This window comes from Lepidochelys olivacea, assembly GCF_965140295.1.
Source record: "Lepidochelys olivacea isolate rLepOli2 genome assembly, chromosome: 5".
In the NCBI taxonomy this organism is placed as follows: domain Eukaryota; kingdom Metazoa; phylum Chordata; order Testudines; family Cheloniidae; genus Lepidochelys; species Lepidochelys olivacea.
Window position 1 is genome coordinate 100,925,790 of NC_140415.1, and position 19,384 is coordinate 100,945,173.

The following is a 19,384-nucleotide window of genomic DNA, read 5'->3' on the forward strand; positions in this document are numbered from 1 at the left end:
TGCCCACTTTTGAACTTATGCCACCAGCTCTGGGCTAGTCATGGAGCAGGGGTTGCAAGAAGCTTGCACTGCTGCACTCTAGCTCTAGGTAGACTTACTCCTGTGAACTGTCACCACCCTGGAGCAAATCTGGCCTGTTGACAATACTAAGGGGAAAAAGCATGAACTCCTACCAGTCCAAAAACAGAAGAGTCTGACCTCCAAATTCCAGGAACTTATGCAACTACAACCTCAAGCACCCTTTGACAATGCATTCCTTAAATTAATATGAAGAATTCCCTGCAGAATAACCAGTGTGTTAGGTAGTCCATGTAAAGATTCTAAATCTCTGTACTTTTCCTAGCCAAGAACATATTGACAGCAACAATTTAAAAATCAGCTCTCAGTTCTTCCTTAAATAAACAAACAAACAAATACAATCTGCTGATGTCCCAATGCCTCCTTTTATCTCTACTGCTCCCCTGGAGATTTTAGAGTCATGACTGGTGTCATTTTGCACTAGGATAACATATCTGATATTGTATGTATACTACTTTAAAAAAAATAGTTCTAGAATATACACCTGTCAATCTCTGGGCACATTTCCTATCATTAAAAATTAGCTGCAAAGAACTGCAAGAGGCAGCCACAAAGCATTGTGGAATTGGGGCCGTGGCAAGAACCTGTGGCTGGTTTTGGGATTGGGGTGGGGATAGAGAAAGATTAGGAACTTCTAAGCTACGGGCATGAGTCTAGACAGAATAGGTACAGCAAAAGAAACACAAGTGAGTTGTGGCCACTAGAGGTTAAACTCCTCATGGAAGAAGTGAATAAGTACTAATTTCATAAACTAAAGTATTCTCTTTCTACCTACAGTACCTCTGCATTGGCAGTACTATATTCTCTTAGTTTACTGGAGCAGTGAATCCAGTGAATCTGTACCCCTGTCTCAAACACCCATCAGTATTCAATCCTTGAGGGATGCAGACACAAACAACAAAAAGTTACATCTATAAACCAACCTCAAAAATATAACAGCCTGTTGCTTCTGAGGAAAGAAAAGGGTCTGGAATTTTAAAGCCACCCACATACTGTGAGTGTGGCTGCCAAGGAAAAGAAGGATTAAAATTGAATGTTTAAAAATCCTCCTGGACTTTACCAACAGTGTTATAGCAAAACTGAAAACGTGGAAAAATCATCATTTATTATTGGTATTGCAGGAACTCTTACAGGCCAGAACTCAATTGTATTATGCACTGTACAAACACAAAGGGAGGGACCGTCCCTGATGTACAGAACAGTGCTAGTAACCAAAAGGAGAAAACTGAATCCAATAGCCAAGAATTTGTTCACTATAAGGATATTGACTTTTTTCTACATTAAATTTATATTTTATTTTTAATTTTAAAAAGCTTATTGTGGGTACCATCATTGCCATTAAGACTCTCATTTAATGTTACCCACACAGAAAATCGAGAGGAAGCAGCAGCAAGAAAGGTACCATATGTTGATGTAGCACCTAAACAACAGTCTCTGTTGCACTGTGCTGCAAATACTGTGTTAATCTCTATAGCTGTTATTGTAAGAAAGAATTAAAGGCATTAAGTTATCTATTAAACAAAATTACCTTAAAACCCATACAAAACAAAAACCACACCTTTGGCAAAAAAATAAGGAGGGTTAATTTGTAGTCAAGAGACACAGTACAAACATTTGAAGCATTTGAGAACTTACTGTACTAGATTCTCGGACAATAGTGTTTTTAGCAACAGAGATATCTCTGTTGCTAGGAGCCAAGAATTTCCCATGCTATAGCAAGGTGTGTATTTAAAAAGAAAGACGTTAATATTGAGTAGTCACACTGCCTGGGTATAGGAACTTGGTATACTTTTACAAAAGAGAAAGGACTCAGAAGTGAACAATGGCATTTCTGTTGTTTGTTTTGCTTCTTTGGCCTATTCTGATGAATGTTTGACTTACTGCAACTACAAAGTTGAGGGAGAGGGAGATTTGTTTTCTTCTACTTTGAAGGCTCCACATTAGGAATGCTCAAGTATTAAACTTTCATGCACACTAGAAATGGAGAAATGTCCAAGAAAATACATTCTAGAGACTAAAAAAAGACAAAGCTGTAGAATGTTTTCTTTTACACCAGTTTAGTACAATATATCCAATCTTACAAAAGGAAGAAAGCGAGGAGTCCGGTGGCATCTTAAGGACTAACAGATTTATTAGGGCATAAGTTTTCATGGGTAAATTTGGTTTTTTACCCATGAAAGCTTATGCCCCAATAAATCTGTTAGTCTTTAAGGTGCCACTGGACTCCTTGTTGTTTTTGTGGATACAGACTAACACGGCTACCCCTCCGATACTTGTTACAAAAGGAAGATTACTGGTCACATTTACCTTTTTATATGTTTTCTCCTCATTTTGTTTTCCAGCAGGGGCATCTCCATTTTCAGTAACAGATGACATCTAAGAGATAGAAAACAAATTTTTTAAAACCAAAAATACTAATTTGTTATCCCCTACTTGCTAAATTTAAAAATTTTTAGAGAGTACAGTAGTAAGTTAATAAATTGTGTAAAGACTCCTCAAAAAATTGTTTGTTTAGGGTTTCTTTGGCCTCTCACTTAAATCAGTATTCAAAGGAGCCCAAGATTGCCCTGAACTTTCCTGCTGACATCCCACACTAACTCATGCCTAATTTGCCATCCACTCATATAAATATAAATATAAATATAAATATAAATGTTTTTTGCAACTTTCATCCTTGTTTCTAATCTCTCTAGGTCCTTCTGTATTATTTCTTTCTCTACTAATATCTGTAACTCTTTCCTAGTTAGTATCATCAGTGGATACTCAGTAACATTTTGTTTACCCCCTCTTCCAGATTATTAAAGAAATGTTAGATGAATCCAGACCTAGCAGCATGACCAAGTGCAGTATTGCACTAGATATCTGATAAGTGATCACTTGTCACCACCCTTTGGTTATGGACCTTCAGCAACTTTCAAACCCACCAGTCAGTTTTCATATTCAAGCCAACTTGAACAAAACTTTTTGAGGGGCTAAATTTAGTTAGATTGTAAGCTTTTCGGCGCAGGGACTGTCTTTGTTCTGGTTTTGTACAGCACCTAGTACAACAGGGGCTCCCAGGCAGGACCATAATGCAGATAACAAACAGTAAATAAGATTTGGAGAACAAGACTGACCGGACATACTATCAGATTTTTACTGGAATCCAATTAAATGACACCTTCTGCATTCTCATCTTTCCCTCCTTTAGACCCTCAACACAATCATCTGAAAGATGGATTCCTTTCCCCCCCTCTAACACAAATACATGCAGCTGCCTTTGTTTCTTGTAGTTAGGTCATTTTATAAATTCAATGGGGAGACTAAGGGCTTGTCTACACTGGCACTTTACAGCGCTGCAACTTTCTCGCTCAGCGGTGTGAAAAAACACTCCCCTGAGTGCAGCAAGTTTCAGCGCTGTAAAGCACGAGTGTAAACAGTGCACCAGTGCTGGGAGCATGGTAGCTACACTTCTCGTGGAGGTGGGTTTTTAGAGTGCTGGGAGAGCTCTCTCCCAGCACTCTGCCATGGCAGTGCTTTAGCATTGCCAGTGTAGACTGGCCCTAAGTTAATGTCACCATCTGAGACCAGCACATTCTCAGACCTAGCAGCATTTAAGAGCTAGACCCTCCATCATTCTCCAAGATTATACTCCAAACATGTTGTACAAGACTACATATGTAGAAGTCAAAGTTTGACTTCACAACAGATTCTGTAAGACAAGCTTGATGTATGCAGTAACTAGTGTAAACCACGAGGATTGGGATTGGGATCTAGATTTATGATGGCACACCTTGCTTGCCCAAAAGACCCAAGACCTGTGGCTAAGTTGACACATTGTGCGCCCAAAGTTGCAAGGTGATGTTTGACGTTGTACCTGCTAATTGCAGTAAAGCAACACTACTTCAAGAATAAATCACATTCCCCCACCGGCCAAGTTATAGATCACCTGCAAGTGTAGATGCCAAGGAAAGGAAGAATTAAAATGGCAAGTTTTAAATCCTGACACACTTTATCAGGGTTACATACTAGTGTTATAATGAATATATACATACCTTTCTGAACTAAATTGCAAGTCATCTGGAGCTGAGAGTGACAGTCAACCCATTCATTGATGCTGTCAATTTTTCCAGGTCCCTATTAACACAAAAATCATTCAGCATTATGTAATCTGAGTGTCATATCTGTTATATATTGTTTAAAAATTCCTTTCTACATGAAACATTACTGTCTGAGTAGGTTAGAGCTTTGCAAGAAGCAGGGCAATACAAGATCGTTCTCAAATGGTCTGATTATTAATGTCATTTAATAGAACTAGCTTTTGCTACACTGAATAAAATCAATATGGTCATCCTTTCTGAGCTCTAACTTGCCTTTACCCTAGATACAATGCTACTGTGTCACTGACATCCTTATTGTAGAACATTTATGTAGGGCCATAAATTTTCATGGCATTGTACAGAACATAATTAAGACATGTTCTGTGCCCTGAAAAGTTTGTAAAGTGAACACCCAACCCTGCAATCTTTACTCACTTGAGTAATTCATACCCATACAAGTAGGCCCACTGAAGTCAGCAGGATTATTTGCATAAGTGAGAGTTTGCAGGACTGGGCACTGAATAGTAAATAAATAATTTCCTTTTGAAAAGTTTCTCAATCAGCACTTACTATACAAAGCATTCTAGCCTTTATACAATTAAGCTATTGTAATTATGTAATTAATATATTATAGGTAGGCTTGGAAAAATTTGATTTTTATTGGTAAATGTCAATTTCACCCTACACACAGAAACCCATGAAAATATTTCCACTGATAATTACTGAAATTTACAGATAGGCAAAGACAGACAAATGCTTCTTGAAAACTTTAAGTTTGATTTAAGGATATTTACTTTTTATATTTTGACATGTGATGTTGATAATTTGTGTTCTAACAGTTTTAATGCTTTAACTTTTTGAATCTCAGTATCTAGTCATTAAATAATTGTCTGACCTCATCCATAATTTCCCACAACTGTGAAAATTTAAATAGATACAATTTAAAAAAGCTTAAAATAAGAAAACAATATCTGACAAAATTATATTAAAAACAAAAACAAAAATTGAGTTCTGCCAAGCTTAATTATAGAATAAGTCCTGCTTGCTTTCCTCACATGAGTAGTCCCATTGACTTCAAGAAGAATTACTTTCTTGAATAAATAAGGTACATGGGTGCCATTTGGTACCTCTGTGGAAATGTTCCTCTCTCCAATTTTGTGCTCTCTCTCTCTCTGTTGGTGAAGTTATACTCGTAAGATGGTAGTTCAATTTTTTTCTCCACCCTCCCATAAACACATTTGACTTTGCTCTTGCAATCAGTGTAAACTTCTCCCTGTACATATCTACACACTTAAAAGTAGATCTTTTAATTCACCTAAAGTGAAAGTAATTTTTCCTGGAAGAAAAGCCTATCCTTAACTTTTTAAAGACGTTTTCATATAGCAGCAAACTTTTCCACTTGAAATGACTAAAGAACTGCCTCACCCACAGATCAAATATGGCTTGTGTCAAATCTACATATCTGGAAAATTAGTTTCTCTATTAAGAGCTAAAAAAAACGTATTACTCAAATCCTCTGAGAAGGATGAACCTCTTAATACCACACACCAGCATTTTATCATGCATCACAAGTTTCATTTTGCCCTTTAAGTCTTCATAAGCAACTAATATCTTCATTATTAATATGTTATTATTACATTTCTCTAGAAAAATGCTACCATGGTTTCAAATTTCACCAGAAAGACAGCCTAACTGCTACTGGTAACTTTGAGATGGAAGCTTTGACGAAAGCTCCTCAAAACACAAACAAACAAAAGCAAGATCCTATGCTACTCCCTACATTAACCTGAGATAGGATCAGACCAACTCAAAGAAAGTCAAACATCAATACAGCATAGGAATTTCCTCCCAATAAAATGTTAGCTGAAGAAAACATTCATGTCGGATGTGGAAGAAAAGCCTGTTTGTGCCCAATATAGCCAGATAAATTATTCAAGAACATTTAATCCATGTGAAAAATATGCCCCTGTAATGTTGCCATGGTTAGGAAGACAGATGGTGATTTCCTGACTACAGTAACAATTGAACATGTAACTTAAATTTCTATGAAGAAAGTAGAACTCGCCCATTTGTGCTAGTTTCTTCTATTTTCTAAAGATGGTTGGCCCAGATAGAACCATTACTATTCCTGGTCCCAGGCTTGTGGGGAGCCATGCACCCTCAACTCCTTTGAGTTTAATGGGAATTTATAGTGCTCAGCATCTTGAAGAATCAGGTCCCTATTAGCTGTAAAGAATATGATAAGGATGTTTTGCATAACAAATTAGTTCAGTAAATTAACCTAATCTCTTTATTCTTTAGAGACCTGTGGTGCCATTTTGGTACTGAAGTGCTTTGCAAAATGCATATTTTACTGTAATTGTTTCATTTCTACAAAAATACATAGCACTTTTATAGTGCAGGGACATTATATCCCCAAAGTGTTTAGAATGTATTCACAGGCTACACTACACCTCTGATTTTTAAAGTCCTCTACTACCCTCTCATTTGAAACAGAAGGAAGTTCCTGGAGAACTACAGTATTTGATCTTAGCATGGGCCAGGCAGTTCTAGGTACAAGCAACTCACTGAGATTAAAGGAGTTTTCGGAAACTTTTAAGACCCAGAATTACTTCACCATTCAATCGAAGACCAGGCTATTTATAAATGTCTTCATTGTGGCTCCTCAGGCACAGTCCCACTTGAGGGCATGGGGGAAGGCATGTTATTCCCCAAGAGTAATTTTAGGAAGCATTTTTCCAGATTTCTGCAGACTACCGTCTCTGGCTTTGGGTCCCCCAGCCCCGAATCCAAAATTGAAGGAAGAGGTTCAGCTCTGGGTTCAAAGTTTCAGTTCAGGCACATCTATTATTAATATTTGTTTAACATTTGTTTGAAATTCGGATTAAAAAAATTGTGATTTTTTAAAACAAGTTATTCTTTTAAATGAAAATAATCATTTTTATTGCAACCATTTGTGTTTTATGATTTACTTCACATCACTGGAAAGCTTAGTCTCCTACACAGTCTAATGTACAAAACTCAAGTTGCAATTCCAGTGACCTCAGAGATAATAGCACTCCGCACTTTTCCCCGGAAATTACACTGGCTAATTTCTGTCAGACTCCTCCACTGAGGCAAAAAAATAATAAAATAAAAAAAAATATTCAGTCATGTTGTAACGGTCCCTTTTAAGGGACATCTGCACAGCAAACAGCACCCCAAGCCAGCAAGTCTCAGAGACAGGGTCTACAGACTCAGGTTTGTGCTATGGCAAATAAAAATAACTGTGTTGACATTTGGGCTGTGGCTGGAGCACAGGCTCTGAAGTCCAGGGCCCAAGATCCCAAGCCCAAATAACTACACCGCTACTTTTCGCACCACAGTGCAAGCTTGGGTTCGTACACCTGAGTTCTGCTGTGTAGATATTCCCTAGGCAGCTGGAGGGTTGAGAACAACACTGATACAATAATCACCACGTGTTTATTAGAAAAAGGAGTCAAATAGTAAGGGGATAGAGGGAATGTGGGCTTCCCAGAGTTTATGAGCCATTGGTATGCAAGTGTGTGTTCAGGAAAAGCTCCAATGCTGTTAATTTTAATCTACCATAAAACTGAAGCAGAAATTTGTGTTTTTATTTAGTGAATGTGATGAATGGCGAGAATGTCTGTTCTTCATTAATATTCTGTGAGACTGTTTCCCTGTTCAGTTTTGTACTACTGCCTGCCTGAATGCATAGAGTATAAAAGCTGTTAGAGAACCAAACAGGAAAGGTAAGAGCCTCTCGCGTACACAGCTTCAAAGGAGTTAACACAACAAAGGCTTGGCAATCAGTTGGGTAGAGAACTTGCTTAGCTGACTCCAACCAGGCTATGAGGTTTTACTTTTCTCAAGGCTAAGGCCTTGTCAACACAACAAAGCTATATGAACAGAGCATCCAGCATAGACACAGCTTATGATGACAGTAGCTTTTCTGTCAGCACAGTAACACCACCTCCCTGAAAGACATTAGCTCAGCCAACAGAAGCACTTTTGTCAGCATAGCTGTGTCTACACTGGTGGTTTTGTTGGCATAGCTATGTTGGCTAGCCTAGGGGGTTTCTTCCACACCCCCGACTGATATAGCTATGCTAACAAACTTTGTAGTGTAGACTTGGCCTAAGCCTGGGATCAAAAGGAGACCTAAAACCTCAAAAGAGGATAAAAAAGGGTGTGTGTGGGGGGGAGAGGGGGCGGTGACAGATGAGCTGAAAGAGGCTGGCCAGAATGTGTCAGTGAAACGGCTGACAGTCTGAGACAGACCGGGAGCATGCTGCTGCATTATACGCTGTTTCTTCCTGCCAGGGATGGAGTTAGCTGGCTGAGGGGAGTTGCGTGAAAGACAGACCCACATGACTATGCCTTTTGTTTTACCCTGTGTTCTACCTGTTTTATACCTTTGAGTAATGAATAAATTACACTTGATTTTGAAAAAGCGGTTTCTGTAGCACTGCAAATGTGTGCTGTCACAGGCCCCTACAGTATAATGCTTACAGGTGCCAAACATCATTGGACTTGCTAAAGTAGTCACGGTTGACACCCGACAGGCTGTAGCCCAGGTCCTGGTCTAAGAGTCTGCAAACTGCAGAACTCCACCGCAGGAGAGGCAGACTTGAGGCCTGCCACTGTGGGGGCAGGGCACTCGGTAAGACCCAAGAAGGGACAGCAGTGCAGCTAGCCTAGTAACCCTGAGGGTACCTACACTCAAATACATACAGCCAAAGCTTAGAACTAAATTATTGTTTATATATGTACTTGAGTTTCTCGGTCTGGCTAATGAAAGAAATCACTATTATTACTTTAGTCCACTTCAGCTCAGATTTAAGTCAACAGCAAAACTCCCACTGACTTCCATGAGAGGGGTCCTATTACAAAAAAAAAAATTGGGGGGGGGTTCTTGCTGGTAGCCTCTCTTAGTACACTCAACTAATAATTAGTTCTGCTTTCTTACCATTGCCAAATATGAAAAAATAAAATATTTCTCAGAATCTTCAGTCCCTTAACTTTCTATGAGAAAAGAGAGAAGAACCTGGTTTCTATTTCATTTATAAATAAAAAGCATGCTATTTAATTGGCATATTCTACATATAAGCAATGTTGCCTCTCAAAGCTATTGCTAGCACTTATTGCTACTAACCAACTTTTGTGGAGGGGGTTGTCAGCTGTTTGCACATGTACACCACCTGACTTTACCCTGATGAGTACCAAATCTAGGAAGAACACATTAAAATGAAAGAGTACCACTATTTTTCATCCATTATGATAATTGTAAGTAAGTGAAGTGAGAGCGGTATCCACTTTTTTAAAATCTAACTGTAAAAACAAAAATAGACATCTGTTTGTATCTTTTTATTTTCAAACACTAGATATCAATGTCCATATAGCATGGTGATTGGTTTCATATAAATGCCACAGACAACTACATACAGACAGAACTAAGTATCATCTCTGAGAAAGAATCTGGAACAGATAACTTTGGGATCTCATGAAACACTGTAGGGGACTGTTTTTTAATAATTTCACCATCATCATACAATGCTTCAGAATTAATCTAGAAATCCTGTTCTCATACTTCTGTGCATTTCAGATAAACTTATTTACTAGCAGAAGCTACTTTCTAATCACTTCTAATCCTTTCATAAATACCTTCCCGCAGGGGGATTCAAGATCCTGAAACTGGCCTGTTGCCTGTCTGGAATAAAACACAAGAATTCACACTAAAAGAATTTAATACTAGTCACAAGACAAACTTAGATTATCGTATTAATCAGCTAGCACTAATAACAAAAGGGTTTCAACATGCAAGATCCGTGCTTCTTATTTCTTGAGTGTGCCATTTGCCAAACCAGCCTGCAAAGATTCTACCAGCAACATTTCAAAGTGAAAACTTCAGCCTTCCTGCTTACCATTATATACTGTATTCATTGGCTCTATTAGAAGGAATTATTTTCATGGTAAGACTGCATGTTACACAAGTGCTTTTAGGTCAGTCACAGTAATTTCAAAGTCACAAACATGTCAGCTTTATAACTCTATGAAACTTCACTTATTGAACTTTGGCAAGAAACATTTTCAACTGTAATATTTTCAGTTCAGTCCTACTTTTAGATATGCTGCCAGTCATTGTGTAGCTTTGTCAAGTCAGTTACTGATTTGATCAGATGATTTTTCAGACCTACATGGCAATACACATCCATTTATCTGGCAGCAAGATGCAGCCTTAGACTTCCAGGTTTCATGTCAAACGTCACTATCTCAAATCAGAATTCTTTGTGCATGGGTGTATGTGGTAACAAAAAAATAAAAATAAAAAGGTTTATGAATAAATGAAAAAGTATCCATATTCATCCATTCATTTGCCAAAAGGACCTCTATGTACCCCTTTGCAAACACTTCAGCTCAGTGGAATTCTGCTTCCTTACCTGATAACTCAAAGCTGAGATATATATTTTTTTAATCCCATCAATGTTAAGAACAGCTATTACATAGGGCTACTATTCTCTTATGACATGTTTTTTCCTTCAAATTTTTCCACCACTTTTCCTTTTGTATACAGAACCCTTCTGACTCTCATTAATTGTATATTTGCTGAATTTTGGCATGGGCAACTGTACATACGGTATGACTGCCCACAGCATTTTCATTTCTTTGCATCTCTGTTCAGTGATTCAAAGGCTGCCTATTAGAAATGTTGTCAAAGCTTGGGAGGACTAAAATATAACTAATTCCTGAACTATAAAGGTTATTAGATCTCCACACTATAAGCCATCACACAGAAGAAAACAAAGTGTACTTCTAAATGTCCCTGGGAATGGGAACAGGAAATGAAAGAGACCCCTTTGTGTTTTTTTCTTTACAGTTTACACATTACACTAATTTCTGAACTCCCTGAAAGTAGCTCAATTTCTAATATTAAATGGAGCACTTGCTCTAAATTCAGTGCTTTTTAAAATTAACAGTATTCCCAGAGAGAAATGAAATTTTAACTGCCTTACATAGTTGTTCTTTTCTCTCTCTCCTTTTTATGCTTACTACACTTTGTAAAGCTTAATTGTCCATGTTCTAATTTAGTGGGCCAAACTCACTAGTGATGTGTAAGCAGGCAGAAGTTATACGAGTTATATGTCAGTAAGCAGATGTAAGTGGGTAAAAAGAAAATTAAATTTTATTTAACTCACACACCCGGGGGCCCAAAGTGGGCAGAAGGGTAGCAAAACCAATGAACAGAAGGAGGTAAGACAATATACATTAGAGTAGACCACACACACCAAAGCACACAATCTTCTAGCACCTCAGCATATAACTCCTTTTGGCTCTGATCCTGCAGTGAGTTCTGCACGAGTGGACCCCGTGCAGGGGCCCACTACGGTCAATGGGGCTGTACCTGGACACAATGGTGTATCCACACAGAGCTTACTGTAGGATCAGGGCCTTAGACTCCCTCAGACCTAGATACAATCCCTTACCAATATAACACACCACCTCAGGACTTGGCCCTGTGCATAAATGTATTTATAAGTCTTCAATTTCAATATTTATCTTTCACTAAAACCAATATGGATAAACAGGGATATGCTCACAGAAGCCCCTTGTTCAAGTTCTGTCACAAAATTGAAGAGGTTCACAGTAACTTCTCTGCCTCTGAAGGAAGTGTCCCAACCTTTGGACACTGCTGAATCCTCTCTGCAAGAAATACCTTATCCTTTGGGTCCATAAACATAATTCTGAAGAGCCAATTATGTGTCTTTGGAATGGACCAGCTTCAGGATAAAGCATAAACAAACAGTTCCAGCGAGTGCACTCAATACAGTATCATTGGTTAGAATGTGGCATTGCTAAGCTTATGCTCAAATAAATTTGTTAGTCTCTAAAGTGCCACAAGTACTCCTTTTCTTTTTGCGAATACAGACTAACACAGCTGCTACTCTGAATCCTGGGGAGTGGTTATTAGAAATAGATTTGTTTCAATGAAAAACAATAGGCTTCCCCCAACCCCTCTGTCCTCCTCTTTGCATCACCTCTGCTCCCTCAAGTGCTTGGGGTCTAACACAAGTTAAGGGGGGATATTTGTGGGGGATCTCTTGTTGAAGTATTAGCAGCATATCACTTGGGTATGGAAGGCAAAGTGTAGAAGGACCACAGGAGTGGGAAAGAGCTGTACAAAGCACTTGAGCCCTTCACACAACAGTGCCCAATAGAACCTGCTTTCACCCTGGTAGGCAATCTGGGCCTCAGTCTTCAGCAGCATGTGGGGGGCTGGGACACTGCACCCCACATTCTTCAGTGACATTAGTAACATAATTATGATGTAGTTTATGCATCATAAGGCATAAGGCATGTGAGGTGTCATGGGAAAGATTATGGTTTTCTGAATATGATTATCCTATTTGTATACATGTATCTTTTTTGTATCCAAATTTATGAATATTGACAATATATCTTTCACATGTAGCTATTCCTAGGCAACGCCCACTAGGCAAAATGCTCTCAATATAGACTGCTGGCTGGGAAGGGTCCATTCAGGTTAACGAGCCATTAGGAAAAAAACAATAGGCCTTAGTATAAGCTTATCTCCCACCTGGTGAGCCTTCCTGTAAACGCTGGGAACAGCCAGCGGGGGATGGCTGCTGTGACTCTACAGGGACATGTGACCAGGTCACCTGGTGCTGGACTGCATCTTGGGATGTCAGTGTTTTTCCACTGACTGGCATGGGAAACAAGCTTTGAAACAAAGGGTTCCCGACATATGCAGAAGTTAACTTCAAATCTTTTGTAGTTAATAAATTTGTTTTTGCTCTATCATAACTCGGGCAGAAAGCTGTTGCATATTCCTTGCCACATTCAGGGAGGGGGCAAATTTTATGAGCTTACGCTACACAGTTCCCTGTGCAGTGCAAGACGGTGTAATTTTGAGTTTACACTCCAGAAGGGGTGCAGGCCTAAGGAACTGTAAGGTACCCTAGCTCAGACTAAGGTTCTCATAACAAGGGGTCCATGGCCCCCTGGGGGTCCACAAGCCTGAGATCCAGAGCCTGAGATCCAGCACCTCTCGCGGGGCTGAAGCCAGGAGCCATGTGGCTGAATCCCTGATCCTCGGCACCCCCTGTGGGGCAAAAGCCCTGAGCCCATGGGCAGAGTTGGCGGGGGGTGTGGGGGAGGGCACAAGGGTCATTGCCCTGCCCCAAACTGCAGTGCAAGAACAGGGCAGTCCCAGGGGAGATCCATACTCCCTTCTCTCCCCACTCCTTGCCCAGGTCGGAGGTGGGAAGCTGGGCGGGGGGGAGGGGAAGGGAAGGTGCATGACAACCGCTGCTTTGGCTGGTGTCATGGAGCAGGCAACCACCGAGTTCCCTCATCTCCTGCTGCTGCGTGGGCTTGAAGCTGCTCCTCAGCTCCCAGCCCCCTTTGCTGGTAAGAACTGCCTGGGTGGGGAACATGGACTGCAGGGGACCCCTCCCAGCAAACAGCTCCAACTACCCCTCTCCCTGCGCCCTGACCTACCCTCTCCCTGAACGGTTTTCAAACTTTTTGAGCTGACCTTTGAGTTATAATTTTTGGTTGGCCCCCCCCCACACAACCCAGATAGGTGGTTGGTCTGCTAAGGTGAGTCATGAGGTGTCAGTGGCACTCCTTCCCGGACCCCGCTACGAGGAGCTAGCTTGAGCCCTGCCCACCCAAAATAGAAGTCAAACTACATCTATGCCATTAATCATTGTACTGACACCTTTTGGCAGGCCAAAAACAAGCTATTACTTATTTGTACTTATGTTCAAATATACCTTAGAATAAGGTTATGATTGGGTAGAGTCTTTGTGTAAAGGTGGGGTTTGTTTTTAATGAGATATTTAGATTCCATATAATACCAGTCAATTTCTCTGCTGTTTCCATTATAAATCTATATTTCTGATCAAAACACACACATAGATCACACCTTTCTGAATGGGTATTCCAATCTTGATAACCCAAAAAAAAAAAATCTACATGTGAATCTTGCTAAATAATTACACGTTGAAAGAGGAATTTAAGAAGTCTCAATACTACTTGGACTGAATGTTGTGCCGGTCTCATTTTGGGGATATGGGATCACAAAGTCAGAAGGGTGCAGCATAGGCAGGCAGGTAGCTAGCTACATGTTGGCAAAGAATTCAAAACCTACAAGCTCATTTGGCAAAATCCATTTAGACCTGAGAGATCAAATCTTATGAGACTAGTTGGCCTTTGAAGTCTCTCCCACATTTGGAAGTAGTTACACAAATTTTTCAGTAATTTTTTCAGGTTTCAGAGTAGCAGCCGTGTTAGTCTGTATCCACAAAAAGAACAGGAGTACTTGTGGCACCTTAGAGACTAATAAATTTATTAGAGCATAAGCTTTCGTGGGCTACAGCCCACTTCATCAGATGCATAGAATGGAACATCTAGCAAGAAGATGTAATTAATATATAAACAACACACACATACAAGACAGGAACGGGCATTGTTTAAAAGGAAGCAAGGAACAGCAGGAAGATTTTAATCCTTGTATCTGGGAGTCAGCCATTAGTTGTCATACCTCCCAAATTCCACTTTTAATGTCTTGAGTTCAAGAATGCATGTGTTACACTTGAAAACAAGCACTAAAAGTGATTGAAGTCCTGTAACACAAATCACTTCTAAGGAATGAAGTTACAGCAGACAGGAAAGGAAAGTTATGGAAATATTTCTACACCCAGGACCCAGAGGAGACAATGGAGTAAAAGGAGAGATTTAGTGTAATCCCTACTGCATCTAATCTATACTTTTATTAAATTTTTTTTAAATTAGATTTTCCATTCAGATTAAATTCTCAGCTGTAATAGACACGGACCATTTAATTTTTCTTAAATATATTTGTGGCAAAATTCTTCTCTATAGAACCTATAAAAAAGTGTTATGTTTGCCTAACCATGTGCACAGAAAATTGTGCAATGCCCAGCTTCCCCAAACCAGCAATATTCTGAGAAATCCAGCCCCAAGAGTTCTGTTAGTTGTCTTCAAAGGGTCATGAGAATAAGGACTCTCTCTTATTCATAATGTTAACAAAGGCTAGAAGTTTATGTTTGATAGGACTGCATTTCTAACTTCAAGAAGCATCCACCACACCAGAGGTTCCTTCAGAAATTATGATTTCACAGAAAGCAGAACAGGAAGGGCCTCTGGAACTAAGAACTAAAGTAAAGCGAAAACCAAACCCAAAACGAGGTGCCAGTATCAACTAAAACAAGATACAGAGTACATTTAAATTTTATGTTTTGGGGGCTTGACAGTTTTCCCAGTGATTTGCCTCTTGCCTAAACACCATGGTATTCACTAACAATACCAGTTCTGGCAGTCTCTTTTGGGGGAGATTTCAGCGGACTCAGCACTAATACACAAGAGAGGGTGTGTCTTTTTGCATGGGTCAGCCACAATGTGGCTGCAGAGCACAGGCATTGCACAGCTCACACCATCAAGCCTCACCAAAGGAAATGAGATGAGTGTGGGGCCATGGCCCTCTCCTTCCCTCCCACAGTGGCCTGAGGAGAGGGTCTGGAATGGGAGGAATGTGCGCTGAAACAGAGGTTGTCTTCTCAGTTTGGTGCACACACACACACCCCCACCCCCGAATCCCAGTAGAAATTCTGGCTGAGTCAATAAGAAATCTTTCTGCAACTCCTGCTGCAAAGCAAATCCTTTCACATTCTTTCCCCCCAAAGCCACACAGGTCTACGCCTTGATAGCCCAGCAGAGACCTGAGGTAATATTTATACATTTAACTTGAAAGTATAGCTCACTTATCACAAGGTCTGCAGTAGCGATAATAGAGCTGACAACACGCTGGGCTGTTTCACTTAAAGGTGCTTGCACCAATAATGACAAACTGGGAAATTTCACACCCTTTCAAATTAATTTCCCCCTCAGATCATGGTCTTTTTAAAAAACAAAAGCCATATGCTCATTTCTGGGGCAGTCTGAGTCCTCTCTCTGCTTCAACCCAAAGGAAGGAGGTTGCAGTTTAATTTCAACAAGCCATAAAGTCAATCCCCCCAGAGTTATGATATTTAACCTATCAGGGGGTAGCCGTGTTTGTCTGTATCCACAAAAACAAGGAGTCCCGTGGCACCTTAAAGAAATCTTATGCTCAAATAAATCGGTTAGTCTTTAAGGTGCCACCGGACTCCTTGTTTTTGTGGCTATTTAACCTACAGACTGTAGGTTGAGGAGAATTATATTTTGAGTTTCTGTGGCTGGTTTTTGTTTCTTTGTTTTTAAAAGGACATGATAACATTACAGGTTGCCTTTCAAGCAGGGGGTGGGGAAACAAAGATTTTAGATCTATCCAGGAAGGCATTTTAAACTTTAACCCATTTATATTAAACAAAGATCCCAGGAAAATAGACAACGATTGACTGTGTTTGGTGACTTTGTTTATAGTCTTTGCATGCCACAAACTCAAAGAAGGGCACACCTGACAAGCCAGGGATTCTTGGTAAACGGTAAGTCTGTACCAAAAAGTTGCCCTCATTAAGCACTTCCCATGTATTTCAGAAACATGCTTTTCTGGCTAGTTCTCAAATAACTGCTTAATTGGGATTGTTGACCCTGGCCCTACTGCTACAATGTAAAGATTCCAGTTTTTTGCTTTGGTTTACATTGTGTTATTATGCTATTATACTAAGCAGGGTAAGCGGAGGGAGGCATGAACACTGGTAATTGCCAATGTCAAAAAAACTGAAATAGTATATATATATATATATATCATATACTAAATATTTCTGTTAAAGAAAGGCAATAAAACTTTAAATACAAAAACGGTAACAAAACTTTCACCCAGCACCCAAACCTTCCCTCAGTCTGCACAATAATCCCACCCCCTTTTAACTTCACCTGGAGAACAGTGGCAGGATGCACCCCCTCATAGTTAAGAGTTGGAATCTTACATGCCCAGAATAGAAGTCATTCTTTTGGCAACAGACATTTTACCGATCAGAGTTTTATTGGCGCTTAGATGGCCTCTGTTGTCAAGAGATGAGTCCATTCTACACACTATTCTGAGGAGAACTGAGAATAAATGTTTAGGATTAAAGAAGATATATAAACAGTTAAACTATCTGTCCACACATCTGAACTATCCAAAGGGGTGAAAACATTTACATTTTTCTACTGATAGATCTCCAGGATAAAATCCTCTCATGACTTTATTCTATCCCAAAGCATACAACTGGGAAAAACCTCACAATTTTTTCTTTAGCACCAGGACTGTAAAATCTTCACACAAGTATATAACTTCTCTTATTAAATCTGGTTGAAAGAGGTGGCAGACTTTTGACTGCAAATTCAGATCCCAATGGTTTTTCTTGTTAAAAATAGTGTAAAAAGAGAAGGGAACAGCAACAGGTGACAAGAAGTCTTTGGTGAATTGCCAAAACAAAGGAATACATGTTTACTTTTGTTAAATTAGCAAGCTGACTTCCATTCCTAAAAATGCTGGTTGTAACAGTTGAAAAAACTTGTTGAAAGGCAAATTTTCAAGTCAGTTCTGAAAATGCCAGAAAATATTTGAACTCTCAGCTGTTCTCTTATCAAGTCCAACTCTTCTCATTTTTCATCAGTGAATGTTAGGATAATAATATTTCAGAGTTAGCAGCCACCCTGAGTAAAAAAGAGTGGAAAAGTAACCTTATACTGCTGGGTCATGCAGAGAGCTAACATCCACATAACCAGCCCAATTCACCCATTTAAAGCATTTATTATCCTATAGATATTTCTTACTTGCGGCATATGTAGCTCTCTATTACTCTTGAGGAACAAGGAGAGACACACGTATGCCACAATTATTATGTCCAAGTTGATGGAATTCATGTTCTGAGGAAACAGAGAATTTACGTTACCTCTTAAAAGTCTTTTCTTGGCCATATTGATAAGATATTAAGACTGAAGTTTTGAACCACACAGCTGTAAGGCATATGCAAAGTCAACTCCAAGCTGCCATTCAAATTGTTCACTCAGTCTTGCCCAAATATAACAGATAACATCACTTTCACTTCTTCAGTTTCAATAACTTCCATTCATTTGTATGCCGTCAGATCTTTCAGAGACTAAAATAAGTTTTACAAGAATAATCTGAAGATTCCTATTCTGTTTGATGTTTTCTGCCATATTACTCTAGTCTCAGGAATACAGCACGGCATTTGAATGGCAATAAAATGGCAACCCTGGGGACCAGAGTTTCACCCATTAATTCCCAGATTATTCTTAACACTACTGAACTTCAGCCTGCAAAATCTACTTTTGAATATCAGATAAGCCAGTCTGTGCTTTGCAAGCCTATGTTTCTACACTTTAATTTTAAAAACTGCCAAATCTGTCATCCTTTTTCTCAATGTAGGGTCAAGTCAGAAGGAAGCGATGAGCACCCATAAATACCCACCCACTTCACTGAGAGCTACAGATGCTCTACACCTCTCAGGAATGGGCCAAATATTAATTAGCAACTGCACTGCAAATAGTGGTGACCTACTATTGTATCTGACTCAGATACTGGCATTTTGTTGATTGTGAACATCCCAACAGTCTATTCAGCTATACCATACGCCATTACTTTAGTTATATTATTCTACAAATCACGTATTGCACTTTATTTTAGAATAATCTGCCATCGTTTTTTTTTTTTTAAATGGAGATACATCCAGTATAGTAGGAATAAAGCTGCCTTTAGTGTTTGGGGTTTTAAACTAGTAAATAGTATAAAAGGTACAAAAGTGCTGCATTGTATACACACTCACATATACATTATATGCACACACCTGAAATCATAGTTTAGAGTGCATTACCAAACACCAGACAAATGCTTCTTCTTTGTGATTTTCCAGCAACAGTCCTGGAGCAGTGATCAAAAAGAAAAAAAAAAAAAAAAAAAAAAGGATCCCTCAGAAGATTTATATCATTAGGAAATGTATGTATTAACACTATATGAGGAATTATAGATATTGAATGATATGCTTCCAGTCAGTGATCAAACAAAAGGGAAAAAAACAGGTTCACCCCCACCCCCATCCAGACAGGAGGGAAGACAGCTACCTACCCGTCTCCAGTTTAATTAAACAAGGTGTAATCCGAAAGAATGTAATAATTTACATAGGAATCAGCAGGGGGGATGGAAATACCACAGGAAGGGGAAAAAAGGCCACTGAACTTTGGAAGACATAGGTTTA

The 19,384-nt window shown here is 39.4% G+C and overlaps 1 protein-coding gene across 7 annotated transcripts in view; it reads right to left on the reverse strand.

The window, feature by feature from the left end:
- Nucleotides 1–19,384, reverse strand: part of PIP5K1B (phosphatidylinositol-4-phosphate 5-kinase type 1 beta) — a 167,491-nt gene that overhangs the window by 110,564 nt on the left and 37,543 nt on the right. For 6 of the 7 annotated variants that reach the window (XM_084628257.1, XM_084628253.1, XM_084628254.1 and 3 more), the window contains 2 exons: nt 4,113–4,194; nt 2,386–2,454 (listed from right to left, as the gene is read on the reverse strand). In XM_084628257.1, coding sequence (XP_084484383.1) covers nt 2,386–2,454 — 69 coding nt within the window. In that variant the 5' untranslated portion in view covers nt 4,113–4,194. Of the gene's footprint in view, nt 1–2,385; nt 2,455–4,112; nt 4,195–18,976; nt 19,051–19,384 lie in introns of all 7 variants that reach the window. The other variant, XM_084628255.1, reaches the window with a different exon arrangement.